The sequence below is a fragment of the Stegastes partitus genome, unplaced genomic scaffold (assembly GCF_000690725.1).
Source record: "Stegastes partitus isolate 25-593 unplaced genomic scaffold, Stegastes_partitus-1.0.2 Scaffold989, whole genome shotgun sequence".
NCBI lineage: Eukaryota > Metazoa > Chordata > Actinopteri > Pomacentridae > Stegastes > Stegastes partitus.
Window position 1 is genome coordinate 170,305 of NW_007578720.1, and position 15,949 is coordinate 186,253.

At 38.4% G+C, this 15,949-nt stretch overlaps 1 protein-coding gene across 1 annotated transcript in view; it reads left to right on the forward strand.

The window, feature by feature from the left end:
• Window positions 1-3,714: 3,714 nt before the first annotated feature.
• The window catches only part of kcnq1.2 (potassium voltage-gated channel, KQT-like subfamily, member 1.2), a 38,504-nt gene continuing 26,269 nt past the window's right edge, over window positions 3,715-15,949 (forward strand). The window contains exon 1 of the mRNA XM_008294742.1: window positions 3,715-4,202. Coding sequence (XP_008292964.1) covers window positions 3,715-4,202 — 488 coding nt within the window. The remainder of the gene's footprint in view (window positions 4,203-15,949) is intronic.

Here is a 15,949-nt window from a genome sequence, read left to right on the forward strand (position 1 = left end):
AAACAAATAAATGACCAGATGAACCTTATAAGGGCTCCTTTGTTGGCCCTTTACCTGAAACAAGGAGTTGTGTGCCTCACTGTCTGCATGAGTAATTTGACTAAACACTGCTTTATTTAGGAGTATGCAATCTGAGGCTTATGGGGTCCACAAGTGTTTGCATAGTTGCTAATATCACCTTGCAAAGCTGATGATACACACAGCCATATGCCAGCAACAAGTGGTGGTAAATAAAGCAGACATTTTCTTTAATAGGTTTTTTGGTGAGAAACGAAATGTGAGCAGAACTTTTCAATTTAACTTTGATTTAAGAATAGAACAGAATAGAATAGAGTTTAATTGCCATTTGCACTGCTACATTACAGTACGGGCACACTGGTATTTTTGTGCGTATTCACGAGTCAGCTTTATATACAGGAAACTTAAAAAAAATGAAATAGAATTAAATAAAGAAAGGTGAGAGCAGCAGCAATCAAAAGAAAGACACAAATATACATTATGAAAATACAGGAAGTACACAGAATATAATTAGTACACAAAAATAAAACAAGTACACTTTATTAAAAAAAAAAAAAAAAAAGCACTCAGTATAAAAAAGAATTAAGAATAGAAACCCTGAGAGGTAGTTGCACATATTTTTGTGATATGGAAGTTGTAGTGCACTTGCTGGGTTGTAAGGGCATCACTTTAGGTTCTCATAACTTTCGATTGACATTTATTGCTATTTTCTACATTTTATTGACTAAATAAATATTATATTGAAAAAAAAGTGAAATAATCAGGAATTGAATTCATTGTTAGTTACAAAACAGGTAATATCAACTATTTTATGGTTTAGGTCATAATATTATAGATTAGTAGGAGTGACAAAGTTAAGTTAGAAAAATGAATTATTTTTGATGTAAGAAAAAAGATCTTCTTTACATACTTGGTAAAAAAAACAAAAAAACAAAAACAAAACTCGTCTTGCAAACTGACTACTTAATAATAACAACAAAAGATCGCGAGGGAATTGCTGTTCATTTATGTTGTGATTTCCCTGAACGCACCACGTCCAACCCCAGGCAGCGATGCACTTCAAAGACTCAGGTCCTGCAGGCAGCAGCCGACTCAACACTCGTGCTTTCACTGGATTTTCCATGTTACCCGTGTTTGTAAACGATGGGAGATCATGTTTAATTGATGTAAGCAACTAAATGCAGAAAGGGAGCTTGCTTTTATGAAAAGCACAACGGAAGAAAAACTTGTTTTCTTTTTTTAGAAGGAAATTTGTTGCCGATAACTAGTTGGAGCGCGTTTTTTTAAAATTTTTTTTAATTTTTCATTTTTTAGAGTTAAAGGTAAGATTTGACTCATTAGTCTGAAATATCGGTTTTGTTCTTTAAGGACTCAGCAGCGTTTGGCATTAATTGATGCAAATATTGACAAAGCATTTGGTTGATTATGCAGCTTCATTAAACAGATCCCAACCGGTGCTTATTTTTTATTCATTAAAAAAATAAAAATAAAAAATACAGTTATATTTAGCAGATAAATAGAGGAAAAATGAGATTTCTGTTGAGTGGAAACTAAATGTTTTAACCCACATGCTGCCCTTTTACTCCTGCTGTAGATCCCCTGCAAAGGTTTGGTTCAGTTTGATGGAAAGCCACACAATACTGTGTAACTGAGTCCCACAGCAGCTTATGCATGTCTGACAGTCCATTGTGTGCCATGATTGTGCAGTTTTAAAGGTAGAAACTTTTTCTAAAGGGAGACAGCAGCATCCTGTCATCACTCCATCCACAGTTGACAGATATGTACAGAGGGTGCCTGCCTCCAGTTAGCCTCCCTCTCTTGTCCTGTGAGACTTTTTTTCCAGTCCTTTTAGGTAACATCCGGCCATCTATCACTGTACCTGGTTCAGTTTCTCTCCAGAGAAGACTGTAAACCACCGACTAATCAATTGTACATGAGGCAGGAAGGGATAGAAGTGGCTTTGATTGGGCAGATGGAAAGTGTTTTTGTTAAGTTGTCAGGCTGCCCTGGCTTAGTTACAGGTTCTTTGCCTTTTGCCGGTTTTACGTTACAGAAATATTTAGTGTGTGTTCCTGACTCGCACCTCATTCTGCACAGAAACTACCTGCTTGTCCGTATCTACTTCTCCTCTATGGTTGGTAAAGATATAAATAGAAACTTTAGTAATATTTACCTGGACTCGGCTAATTGATTTTCTTCATTCAACACATTTTTGTTTGGAGAATTCGGCCTTAAAATGGTAACATGCATTGGTTTTCTGTAACAGTATTCTTAATGTATTCACTTAATATACTGATTTTATTTGTGAATAAGCGTGCATTTTATTTTTTTTTTAATGTGCCTGACTTTAACTTTGATCTGTGACTGTAAAGAAAAAAAAAACCTGAGAGTAAGTTAAAAGAGAAGCTGCAAAACAGTCATTCACGTGGCTGCAGCTATCCGCAGCTGTGATCAGTCTAATTTTTGTGCCGTTGCACGTTGATGAAGCTTCTGTGATGTGGCATGTTTTGTGTAACCTTTAAAGGGAGGTCACTTTGTAGCGGGAGTTGCTTTAAATCTGCTGTAGCCTGCGGAACACACCAAACAATTTTTTCCCCCCTGAAATGACAGCAGAGTGCATGTTGTGCATTCGTTTTGTGGTACCGCATGGAGAGAGTTTGAAATCCATCAAGGACAACAGAAGGCTGTTTTTGCAGTAGAAAATCTGGTGGAAATGGACTAGTGTGCTGACCTGTTACTGCCACGTGCCCGTTCCACTTCTGTTATGGTCACAGATCACAAGTGAAAGTGTAATTTATAGCCTTTAACCATTTGAAAAAGTTCATAGAAATATCACTATGATTTCTTATGGCAACCCCTCTCTGTTCTTTCTCTTTTTAACTTCAGAACTCAACATTTCTATGGTGCTATATTTTCTCTAGATATATTTTAAATCAAAAACTACCACAATTATTGTAACACAGCAAAAACCTCGAATTTCAATCATTGCTCTAAGAGAAATAGGTCTCTAATGCAAATTTGGCTACAGTTCAAAAGCAACATACTGAAGGGAGCCGCATTTTTATATTTGCCAGATTCTAATGTGATGATATTTTTGTAGTAACAAAATTCTTCTGATATGCTTAACGGCCACCTGTTAGAGTACTACTACAGTGTAGTAAAATCATTTACTAATTTTCAAGCAATTAGACTGGTCATCCAGAGGAGTCGTGTATATCCAGTAACACTAATAATGACAACAGTGTTCTGCAGCCTTCGTCCATTTAAGCTACAAGTACAATAAAGCTGAAAATCCTTTTTGATTTATAAAAAAAATAGTGTGATCCAGGTTAAAAAGAGACATGTTGCAGCTGCTTGTGTGAAAGCGGAGCGACTGGTTCATCAACCTAAGCTTTACAGTGTCCCAGTCTTGTATTTTTTATGGCAGATGTGGAGATAGCAAGTGGCATGGCCTGCTTTCAGTCACACTATCTCCATGACTCATACTGTTCTCCCACTGCAGGTATGGACTCACATGCAGCCCAGCAGAGAGAGCTCTTCTCTGCAGCGGGTAGCTAGCCATGCCTAGTTAGGTTTCTTATCCTGCTGGACTTTTTCCTTCTACCCGAGCCTTGGTCAGAACCTCCAGGACTTTCCAAGACTTTTAAGCCTCCCCATCGGCCCTCTCTGAGCTGGACCATCCTCCCACGGGGCAGCATGGGGGAAAGACGGACGCGCTCCTTTCACACGACGTGCCACGTGCAACGGGACTTCGGCAGCAGGGTTGGGAGCTCCTTCATAAGTTATAGTCCCAATGGATATGCCAGCACGAGCATCAGCCTGGACCAGGAGGTGGATGCTGACCTCGCAGCCTCCACTACGACCAGTAGTTCTGCTCTACGGGCTCCTGCACCTGACAGAAGCCACTACTCTCCTGTTTCACTGGAATTGGACCCCACGGCGGTGAATAATGGATCAGGCATTCCCTGCTGTCCGCCAGCGGACACAAAGGACCCGGCGCTGCAGATCATACAGAGCCAGCCCTCTGTCATCCCTGTCCCGCCGCCTCTTCCTCGTTCGAGCTGGCTGCGTCATCATCAAAAGGATTTCCAGAGCCCTTACATCAAGACTAGCATGCAGGGGGATGTTTACAACTTCTTAGAGAGACCTGCTGGACGAAAATGCTTCCTCTACCACTTCCTTGTGTGAGTACCTGTCCAGTTCTGTGTGTACTGATTTCAAAGACCTCAGTGGCAGAATGAGTAGACATCCTTGCAGGTGTACATACAGTAGAGGTTGTCAAGCTTGTATTAGGTGCAATAATTGAATTATAGCAACTTAACTGACTTAGGAGAACTCTCTCTCAACACATTCCAAACATTTACAGCCCTTAATTAAACAAGAAACATCAGCCTTCATGACATTTATCCAGCACATACACACTTTGGGAAACTGAATAGAGCCGCCTGATCTAAGGCTTCATTGGTCACAGTGTAGCACCTTCATGTTGGTGCCAAAGGCGGTTAAAAATTCAGTAAACAGACAAGCCGTCTGACTTCAGCCACAAAGCTCTTTGTGCCATGTTTCTTCTGCAGCTCCAGTCGCTCTCTCGTTAATTACATCTAGTGCTGCTCCTTCCAGTATTAGGTTCTGGTTCCCAGTAACAGAAGGAGAGGTGTGTGTGGCCTGCTGGCTGTCTGCGGTTGTTTTTAAGTAAACCCAATAGAAGCGGGTCAGGTCAGTGTGATCTGGACAACCACACCTCTGGCCCTGATTAGCTTGATCTTTTCTCCTCTTGCATACTGTCAACAAATCTGCAACCTCATGCATGAAACATATACTGTATTCGATTGCAGGTGGAAACCATCTAATTCTCACCTTGTGTTTAATTTGACCCCGTTATTTGAATAAGGGAAAAAATAGTGAAGTTGAAATAAGTGAAATAAAAATACGGGTGTTAGAAATAAAAGTTTTGTCCAAGAATACTTCTGTAACGTGAAAGATGGGTCTTCCGTGATCTCTTAAGCATCCTACAGTGTGGTCATAGCAAGCCCTGAGCACATGGATTTACACCAGATTTAATGAAAACATGAATGATTATAATAGAAGTTCAATCGAAAGGCTTTCACTTGAACTCTGTTTGCACTCAGTTGGATCACCCTGAGTCAAAAAGAAGAGATGTTCTTTTCCGCAATAAGACCCATTTGTCAGTAATGACAGTATGGATGCGACAAAGTTCAGTGTTTTAAAGCTTAATTTCGTTGCACTACAACAGCCACAGGAGAAGGTATTTCTCGGTTGTATTTTCCTTGTGCTCATGTATGGTTTGGGTACAGTCAAAGCACACTATGTCGTCCGTTACCAGCTCTCATGTGTCAGTGGGATTAGTTGCTGCTGCTGCTATAGTTACACATGCATCACGAAGTAGACCATTAATTGGCTGAAAGGTGCCAAATACCACGTTGTGTCTAAGTAGGTCTTTGCCAGGACAATTAACTAGAGCACTGTGTGGTAAAATAATCAATTTAAACCAGTGTCCCAGGAGCCAAAGTGCTGCTACACATGAGGTCAAGTCATCATCAGAGTTCACGTAATGATAGGCTGTAAATAAAAGACGTTTATATACAAACTTTATGCCATATATTGTACCCATGTATTATATAGCAAACTAGTAATATCTTTCCAGAGAAATTAATTTCTCTAACATTTTTTTTCCACAGTAGTAACCTTTTTGTTTGTCCGACAGATTATTGTGGCTAATACACAAATGTTTAAAATGATATTTAGATGCACTTTATAAAAATAATGCATGAATATAACTGACATCCTTTTACGTTTTGTCTACATTTGCATATTTGTACAAAATGTCCTCCAAAATTATGTTGAAATAAGTTGTTCATATGTACAGTAGGGCTGAATGATGTGCAAAAATGTCTTCATTTTGACAGATATTGCAATATTACTCTTTTTTTTAGTAGGAATGGTAAATTTTGCATCTTTTTTTTTTTGCTGACCAAAAAAACAAAAATGATGACGTGTTATGTGCTGCAGTTTCTACCAAACCAGCAGGTTCTCTTACATCTGGAGAGTAATGATTTGTAGGCCAGAGCATCTCTGCAGCACCAAAATGCTTCACTTATAATGAAAATGTTGGCATGTTGTGTCACGTTTTTACCTTTTTATACAATAATTGCCTGCTTTTGACCATATTGCAATTTTCGATTAATTGTTTAGCACTGATATATAGCTCCTTTCAAAAGAAAAAGTGAAGTAAAATTCTCCTGTTAAAGTACTTTTGGAGGGCACTTTATCCTTAAGAAAAAATTGTAGAAAAAAAAATCCAGCTGAGCATGAATTCATATGTTTATCAGTCTTTAGTTTTTGTGCCTGCAGGTTCAACTCTAACTTTTGGGTCATGATTCGGCATTTACACAGCTGAAGCCACGGACAACCATTTGACTGTCTGTCAGCAGGATTATGCAAAAGCTAGCTGGTGGAGGCTAAATTAAAACTAATTGTGTAAAATTGTGCTTAAAGAGAAGGAGAATTAGTCTGTCTCATTAAGACCTCACCTTTGTCTGTCAAAGACGAACGGAAACACTGCAAGGATTCTCTCTACTGCATCTATGTGTGTCTTCTGTGCCCTGAATTGCTGGTAATCCTTTCCAGCAGTAATTGAAGCTCTAATGTTCTGCCTTAATAGAGGAGAGCGAACCCGAGCCTGTCTTTCATTTAATATTAAACCCTTCTGACTGATCCCCGCTGACACTCCTTTAAGTAACTCTTACTTGTCAATGGCTGTCGCTGGGGGCCATCTATTCTCCCGGCCTCTTTAGAGATTGGCAGGAGAGAAGGGCAGGAATAAAGGGCTGTGTGCAGCACTCATGACAGCCCGAGTAGGTCAGCTCTAATAGTCCTGCTCTGTGTGGAGATGACATACACACAACCAACACACCGCACGCACAGGTGGTTACTTAATTCATCCGGTCATGCTGGAGCAAGGATCACCAGCATTTTTAACAATTCAGCACAAACATACGCAGCACATGCTTGCATCATAGTCAGTAATCATCAAACAATATGGAATAATTATAGAAAAAACAAAAATTTTATTCTTTAAAATGTACAAAACTCATCTGTAAAACTCAAAACAGATGAAAGTCTTTGCCATGATTTAACGCACCCCCCAAAAACAATAACTTCATTTATTAATTTACATTTTATTATTTATTATTCTTTTTCTATGTCTGAGAACAGTTGTGCACAAAATAATCATTGTTCTCTAATGAATTAATTACAAAAAACTAATCAAAAAGTGAATCATTTAATGAAATTGAAGCAGCAACAGTTTAAGTTACAGACTGTGTTTTACTTGAGAGCGTTCTCTCTCCCTTCGATGGAAAACAGAATAAATATAACAAACAAGATTAACAAAACATAAAATTTATGTGAATATATAAAATAGTGTATTTATTTATTCAACTCAAATATATAAGCATACGCCATGCTAATGAGGGCAGAGTTAGTCAGAGTTAGTCAGAAATCCCTTGGACTCGGGACAGCATACGTGGACATGTGTCAGGAAAAGAGCCTTATGCAATGGCGTGCAGACTCACCAGCGGACAGACAACCTGGGGCAATGATCCCCTCCACGGTTGGGCCACTCCCTCTGAGGCTTTTACATAACCGAAGGGAACAAACATGGATGTCCTCATGATTCCTAAATGCCCTTCTCAGACTGCAAGCAGATTACAGCCATACCTCTTGGTCCTCCAAAGTCTAATCGTTTAGTTTCTCAGCGTCCGAAGGAAACATGGAACTGTGTTTGAGATGAAAAGCTTTGAACTAAAACAGCAGGAGGCAGCGAGATGAACTTACTGTACAACTTTAAATGATTAAATTCACTGGTATGTTGTCAACATGCTATATGATGAAGGCATTTTTTTTTTTACTATTATTATACCATAACCAGTTTGCAGCAGAGGAGGAATAACACCTGCTACTCCTCATGAAAACACAGTAGGCCAGATGTTGTCTGGAATACTTGGTTGTGTTATTTGTTTTTATATCTGGACAGATTATTGAAATGGCTGCAGTGAATCCTCAGCTTCCAGGCTTTCCCCTCCATCTCTGTGGAAAGGGCAGAAAGGAAACCTCTTGTTGAATATCTGCTTACAAGAGATTACCAGCTGAATGAAGTGAACTGTGTGGGTCACTTCCATTTTCACACTAGCAAGTTATGTACACCGGGAAATATTCTGAAATGCTGGCTTTTTTCATAAAAGATAGATTTATACTCGTGCGCTTTCATAGCTTGTACCTTTTGTTAAACTTCTTTGTCTTCCTGACTGGATCCATGACATTTAAACTACAGAATTTAACCTAAAAACTACAATCTATACTGAATCAGCATGCAGTAAATACAATTTCAGCTGAGGAAATTAAATTCAGATCCAGAAAAAATATTTTGTTTATTCCAATGCCAAAATGCCACCAAAACCTGCACACTCAACAAACCAATCATCTTTTGTTTTTCACTTAACAGGCTACTAAAAAATGTTTTAAATCTTTATGCCTCTGCAGCAGCGACATTGTTGGTGGGAGGCATTATGTTGTCTACTTGTCCATATCATTTTTGTGAACATGAAATGTCAGAGTGCCTTGAAGAAATTCCTTCAAATTTGGGCCACAAATGTACTTGGACTCAATGATGAACTGATTAGATGATGGTGTTCAAAGTGAGAATTCACAAACCATATTTTTGACTATATCTTAAGAAATTATGCCATATTTTTTATGAAATAAAATAACAGGATAAAATGAGTTATGATAGTTTATATCCAAAAGGTCAAAGGTTAACATCTTGGTGACATCATGATGTTCTGGAAAAAAAAAAAAAGAAAAACTTTATTATCCTTTTTTCAATATCAAACCTCAGGAACAGAAGGACAGATTGTGACCACATTTTGCATTTGGTCAGATACTGGCCATGTTGAATCTGTGCTAATTCTATTGGGGTTATTCCATCTTAAATCATCAGAGGCCGTTTGCTTGACCAGCTCTGATTTGCCTGAACCTTTTTTGTTTTTCAATAATCTCAGGAACTCTTGAAGGTACAAGCTTGACATTTTCACTGTTATTTCTCATCATGCCATCAATTTAGAATCTGCAATATTGGACAAACAGATCAAATAGTCTCTCATTGTGGTTGAGTTAAAATATGAAACAAAAATTGAAGCTGCCATGAAAAGTCCCATCTTTGACAAAGAAATTAAAAATACAAAGTGACCTAGTGATATTTATTGAACCATGTGTAGTTGCATGTCACAATAATAAAAAACAAAACATACAGAATACTTTCTAATATGAACTACTCGCTGACACACGCACACAAAAAGGTATTTTCATTGTACGTCAATAACTGATTATGCAGGTATGACAAAACGCAACACAAGAATGTAGCGTAGTCCAAGTAGAACCGCGTTCTGGAGATTCAAAATGGTTCTCCAAATATAACTACTAAAATTATTTTTGTTATAAGCATATAATGTTATGTTTATTTACTTTGGACATGGCATATTTAGCTCAGTGCGTTGCTCTACTACTTGTTGAAGAGATGGTTGAAAGTACACTCATGAGCTGTTACTATAAATACACATTTACTCACGAAGTCCAGCTTGTGATACAGGAAATGAAGGCCAAGTTTATTCCCTGTGGAACACAAAGCAAGAGAATCCATTTTGATCCTATCAAACATGAGAATTACCACGACAGTCATGCTCACATAAGCACATGTGATTATCATTAAATACCTGTCAAGGAAGAAAAAAGTCCCACTGGAAGCATCCCACTATCCTGACAGATCGATGTATTTGGTCCTGCTTATATTATCCTGACGTCGTCCCGATCATCAGGATGACCTAATGCAATAATAACGCTCAAAGAAATGACACAAAACTACATGACTTGTTCTTTAAACTAAGGTCTATGCCCACAATCTGGGGTCTGAAAATGAAAACTATGTCCATATTTAAAAAAAAGAAAAAAAGAAATCATAGTTATAATTTAGGAACCACTCTGAAACTTCATAAGAACTCTCCTCTACTTGGATTAGTCTAACTAGCAATGCTTTTGTTTTTGAGGTGCAGTTTGTCATCCTTGTATAATTTCCTTTTTATTCATGTGACCAAGTATGTCCTGTTAAAAAGTACTTTATATGTTTTGTTTTGTATCATTGTGACAACTACGCATGATTCAGGAAATAATAATGACTTCTGTGATATCATGTTTTTTTGTTAATGTGAGCTCAAAGACTTTTAATGATTTATCTATTTTTTATATTTCAATTTGTCCATAATCAGAGATTGTTTGAGCTACGTGTCTGATATTTCAGATTATGAAGCAATGGCATATTAAGAAAAATCAGCAACAATATCTGACTTTTATGTGTAATAGTTTCTAAGACATTAGCATCAAAACATAGACTCCATTCTGTTCACATAAAAATGTGTTAAAGTAGGTAAAGGGGCAATATTGGGGAAAAAAATATTTTGGAAAGTATTTGATGTCTCAAGCTGAAATTTTACAAATGCATTTTGAAATGTCCACATTTTATGCTATTAAAGCTTTAGGCAAATCAGAGATGATCGTGTAGAAACTGTTTATATTTACTTAGTTCGTATAGCTAACTATAGGCTATCAAATAGTTTGTTTACCTGTATTTAAACAAACAATTTAACATAAAATTGCAATATCACAAAGTTGCATTTTTCATTCTTTCCCACATGACTCATTGTCTTGCAAAAAATTCTGTTTATAACATTTGCAGTTAGAACTGAATTTAAATATATCAGATGATGAATGTATGATGTCATAGCTTTGCTTGTTCCTGACACTGAATGTGACATACTTTGGGAAATTCCAGGTTTGAAAGACACTGCCACTATTGTCTGATCACAGCTATTTCTCTCTTCCATCTCGCCTTTGCCTTCCAACCTCTAAGGAGATTTTTTATCTATTTTCCAAGCACTTGGTGGACAAGATGATAACTAAGCCAGGATGGAATATCCATGTTTGTGGCTGGTGGCTGGTGTGGCGTAATCCACCCTAAGCTCCTCCATAGATGGGATCGGAGGGGGTTCAGTTAAGAGGGTTGTGGAGTGCTGCTGTGTCTCACCGTACTGTCCTGCAGTGATGAACAGGGCAATTTACATGCTCTAGGTTTCAAGTTTTGTGCTTGTTTTCATTACAAGTTCTTATTTCATGTCATTACCAAGAGGAAGTCTTAGAATAAAGAGGTATGTTTCTGGAACTAAGACAAAACTGCCTTCTGCACACTTTGCAGCTGACACCACTGCCATTGCTGTTCATTATCATCTTACCATTACCAGCACTTTTTCCATAAAAGTTGATTTTAATGAAAAACTTTTAAACCCAGACACTACAGGTGAATAGAGCTAGGGTTACAAATTTTCTGTTAATGTGCAAATTTGGTTCCAGCTAATTTGCATACAGTTTCAGAACTGAAATCTAAACATTGGATAAAGCCAGGTACAAAATTCTTGTTTCTGATTTTTACTAAGGGGAGTTTTGGACATCTCTTTTTATGTCACTTCGTAAACAAGAAAGTACTATCAACAGCCATTTAAAAAAAAAAAAAACAATTTTAGGCATATTTTTTTTTTAATAATAACAAATTAGGCTGTGACTAATAACCAGCTTCTGTAAGAAACTTATATTGAGAAAGCAGCCTTCAGAGATGTGCACTGGAATTGAAATTTATGGGTACAAATAGAAAAAGTCTTGTAAAATCTACACATAAATCTACACATAAATATGCATTTCTGATGCTTTCAACATGAAAAATCATATTATTGAAGCAGTCCAAAATCTCAAAACTGACCAGTTTGTAAAAAAACCTTTGATTCAGTGAGCAGCTGAGGTTCATTGCATATGTTGTTGCTTATTTACGACAAAACCGATGGAGGTTTGTCTTGGTTGAATATGAGGAATTCATCGTCAGCGACAGTTAGTACCAGTATGACCCAGTCTCCAACCTGAGGCCTGAACACAAAACCTCACATATTTAAATGACGCCACCTGGTAAGTGATTGAGTGTGAGAAGCTTTAAATGGCTTGAAATGGTCTAAATGTCACATCACATTACCATGGCAATGTAAAAACATGTTTCATACTATTGTGGGTTTTGGGACGTTCTGTTTTTAACTTTCTTCGTGGCCAAAGCACTAAAGGGAAAGTATATTTGGAGTTCATCACCGTGCCATCATAGGACAAACACACACAGTTCTGGCAATGAATCACCAGTGAGCTGCTGACATATAAACTTCTTGTTTCTTGTATGGTTAGGCGTGGTGGCCTCGTCCATGCTTCTTTTTATTATGCTTGTGGGCTTCCCCTGGTAACCCTGTGTTTAACATCACAGCTCAATAAACTGTGAGTAATGACTCCATGAGTGTGGTCACTGGGATCGGGCCGGTATGGCCGTGGCTCAGAAGAAACCGAGGTGTTTGGGTCGAGGTAACGACATGTAGGATCCAAAAGCTGAAGTTATGATGACTTAAGATGTTGTAGCAATAGCTTTTTTTTCTTTTTCAAAAGTGAGAGCACAGAAAAGTGCTGTTGGGTTGTGATTAGCTTTGCAGACGCAAAATATAATCTTTGTATGTCCCGATTATGAAACTCTGTAATCTCTGGGCTTAGGTTTTGGTAATATTGGACCGAGAGAATTATGAAAGCAACATGTTAGTTAGCATGAGTAAAATTGTTGGCTGACTAGTTTTGATTTGCATATTAATGGTCCTAATGGTTTGAACATGTGTGTGTTTGATGGTGGAGGTGACTTGCTTTGATGAATAGCAAAGAGAGCCCTGTTAGGTTTCAAAGAGTTGTTTTCCACACAAAACTCCTGTTTAGTTTTTGCTTTTGAAGGTAGTGTTGAGTGTGTGGGTGCAGGTCGCCAGTCCATCCCAGGGCTGCATAGAGACACAAACAACCAAACACACTCACATTCACAGCTATGGACACTTTAGAATCGTCAATTAACCTCAGCATGTTTTTGGACTGTGTGGGAGGAAGCCAGAGAACCTGGAGAGAACCCACGCTGCACAGGGAGAACATACAAACTCCACGCAGAAAGATCCCAGGCAGGAATCGAACCAGGGAAATTCTAGCTGTGAGGCGACAATGCTAACCACCGTGCCACAACAACTTTATTGTTCCCAAACTAAATTCTTGATGGATAATTGAGCTAGCTATTTATACTTTTTGTATGTAGAAACATTCGGGAGTAACACAAAGATTGAGATGTAGGTCAAAAGGAGGTCAGCACTGAGCTGCAATCGCATGGAATTATGTGAGTAGATTTATGATGGCACAACCCGATACCTCCCGCAGAGTAGAATGAGATTAATAGAGTCTCAAGTTAAGAAATCAGTCAACATTTGAACTTTAATGTGTTTGGAGGGAGTGTCCATTTAGCATTCTGTACCACCTGTACTGATAAATTACATCAATCTGCCACAACATTAGAAGCACGGTCTTAATAATGTGTAGGTCCCCCTTGTGTTGGGGCATGAACACGGGACCTCTGTGGGAGTGTGTGGCATCAGGATGTTAGCAGTGGATCCTTTGGGCGCTGGAGGTGGGATCTCTGGACTTTAAACAGTCAATACCTTTGGCTCTTGGTCGTGTTCTAGTTTCAAACCATGAGTGAACAGTTTCTGCAGTGTGCTGGGGGAGACTGCTGCTGTCAGATTGCTGCTGCCCTGGGACTTGTTCTTGAACAAGGTTTAGGTTGTATTGTGTTGTGAGGAGATGATCAGTGTGAGTTACGTCACCTGTCAGTGGTTCTAATGCTGTGGCTGATCAATGTATATTTAAACAATCAGCTAATGATGGGCCAGAATTTTTGGTTGCTGAACTTCATGACCAGTAAATCAGCTGATCAGCACAACATTAACTGTTGGCAGTTTTCATAGTCAACTATAGGCCATTTATTCCTTTTAATTTTATAGGAATCTAAATTGAATACAGTTCCTTTACCTCTGACTATGCTACTTGTGGGATCGGGCCGGTATGGCCGTGGCTCAGAAGAAACCGAGGTGTTTGTTTTTTTCATGATGCTTTTTCTGGAAATTAAGCATTTTGAATTCAGTTGTGGCTGTAGACACTACGTGGAACTAGACCTACTTGTAATAAAGGAAACTCTTTGAATCAGAGGGAATAACAGGCTATTAGGCCACTGCTGGAAAACCTTTTTCTGCTCATTTTTTTTCCCCTCATAGCTGTTTATTTTTCATTTCCTAGGGTGTATGTTTAGTGTGTGAGTATGCAATACAGTCTATGGTATGGGCACAATTTACACACAAGTGTATGTTTGCTTACTACACATCACCCTGCTCGCTTTATTTTAAAATTGTGTTCTGTTCTTGTCACCGACACTTTAAGATGACATCGTCCCTGTATTTAGGTGATGTTTCCTAATCTTATGTCACTTTAGTTTCACTGCTGATTGAGTAGAGGGCAGTTGTGGGGGTATTTATTTTAGTGACGCTGGACAGATCTGCAGTCAATAATACTCGCTAAAGCCCCAGCTGTTTTGTTTTAATCAGATCCCAGGGGTTTTGGCCTGGCTAAATAAGGTTGGCTAATGGTTGTGAGTGACCCTGTCCTATCTGCAGCAAACACCTCCAACAGAACCTGACACTGTGACGTTAGGGAAATGCTAAATCGCTGTGTATATATTGCAAAAACTCAGTTTTTGTAGATTTTCAGAAAACTTATTTTTTTGTTGTTTGCTTGAGACAATATCAATCAAACTGAAGTTGAGTGGATCTGACTTAGTAGAATGACATGACACAAACAGAGATAACTTAAGTTTGATGGATATTGTCTCAGGCAGACGATGGAAAAGTGAGTTTTCTGAATGTTTGTGAAGATGGAGTTATCTGTTTTTGCAAATGAACGCTTCATATTCAGTATCTATAAACAGTTTAAGTACATCAACTTAAAATGTAACACTAATAGGCTCGGTTGTGGCTTTCATTAGCGGTGTGTGTTTTACATAGTGTTGTTTGATCTTGATAACTTTTTCTGTGTCGAGAGAATTGTTGAGAAACAGAAGTGTCTATGTAGTGGTCACACTATCTGATCATTGTGCTTTATAACCACATTTGTGGAGACTGTGGATTAACTTATTGGCTGAGAATTTGTCACCAGCTAAACACTTTTTGTGCATGACTGGCTACAGTTAACCATTTTCTAAACACAACAGTAGAAATGAATTTTAATCCAGTGATACTGAGTTGGTCTTTGGGAATGTCAATATTTTCTTTACATGCAATGCATTAAAGACTACCCCAGGTGAAAGTCAAGTTATTTACCTTGTCAGCATGTCTATATAGTGCTTCATATGCTTATACATATACTTCCCTATTTTCATATGTAAAAAAATCTAAGGAGTCAATCCTGTAAACTTGCAGAATGGGACTTCCTGTGTCATCATTTTTGAGAATCAGCTTCCAGATTGAACATGTGTGGCTGAATTTCTCCAATATTACAACTCGCCATTATGTAGTGCTACTACTAGTAGTAGTAACTTTACAGTATTTGTGGAGTCATAGGTGAGCTGATGTGCTCCAGCTGCAGTGAGCGCGGAGTGACACGGGGACTTCATAGATCCAGAGGAAGCAACAGTGGAGAGCTACATTTAAGCCATTTAAGCACAGGAAGCGATTTTTTTCATGAAAAAAAAACAACATGTAACCTTAATACGGCTGCAGGGTGGCGCAGTTGCCTCGCAGCAAAAAGGTTGCTGGATCGCATCCCAGTGGGGGCACTGGGATCTTTCTGCATGGAGTTTGCATGTTCTCCCCATGCAGCGTGGGTTCTCTCCAGGTTCTCTGGCTTCCTCCCACACAGTCCAAAACATGTT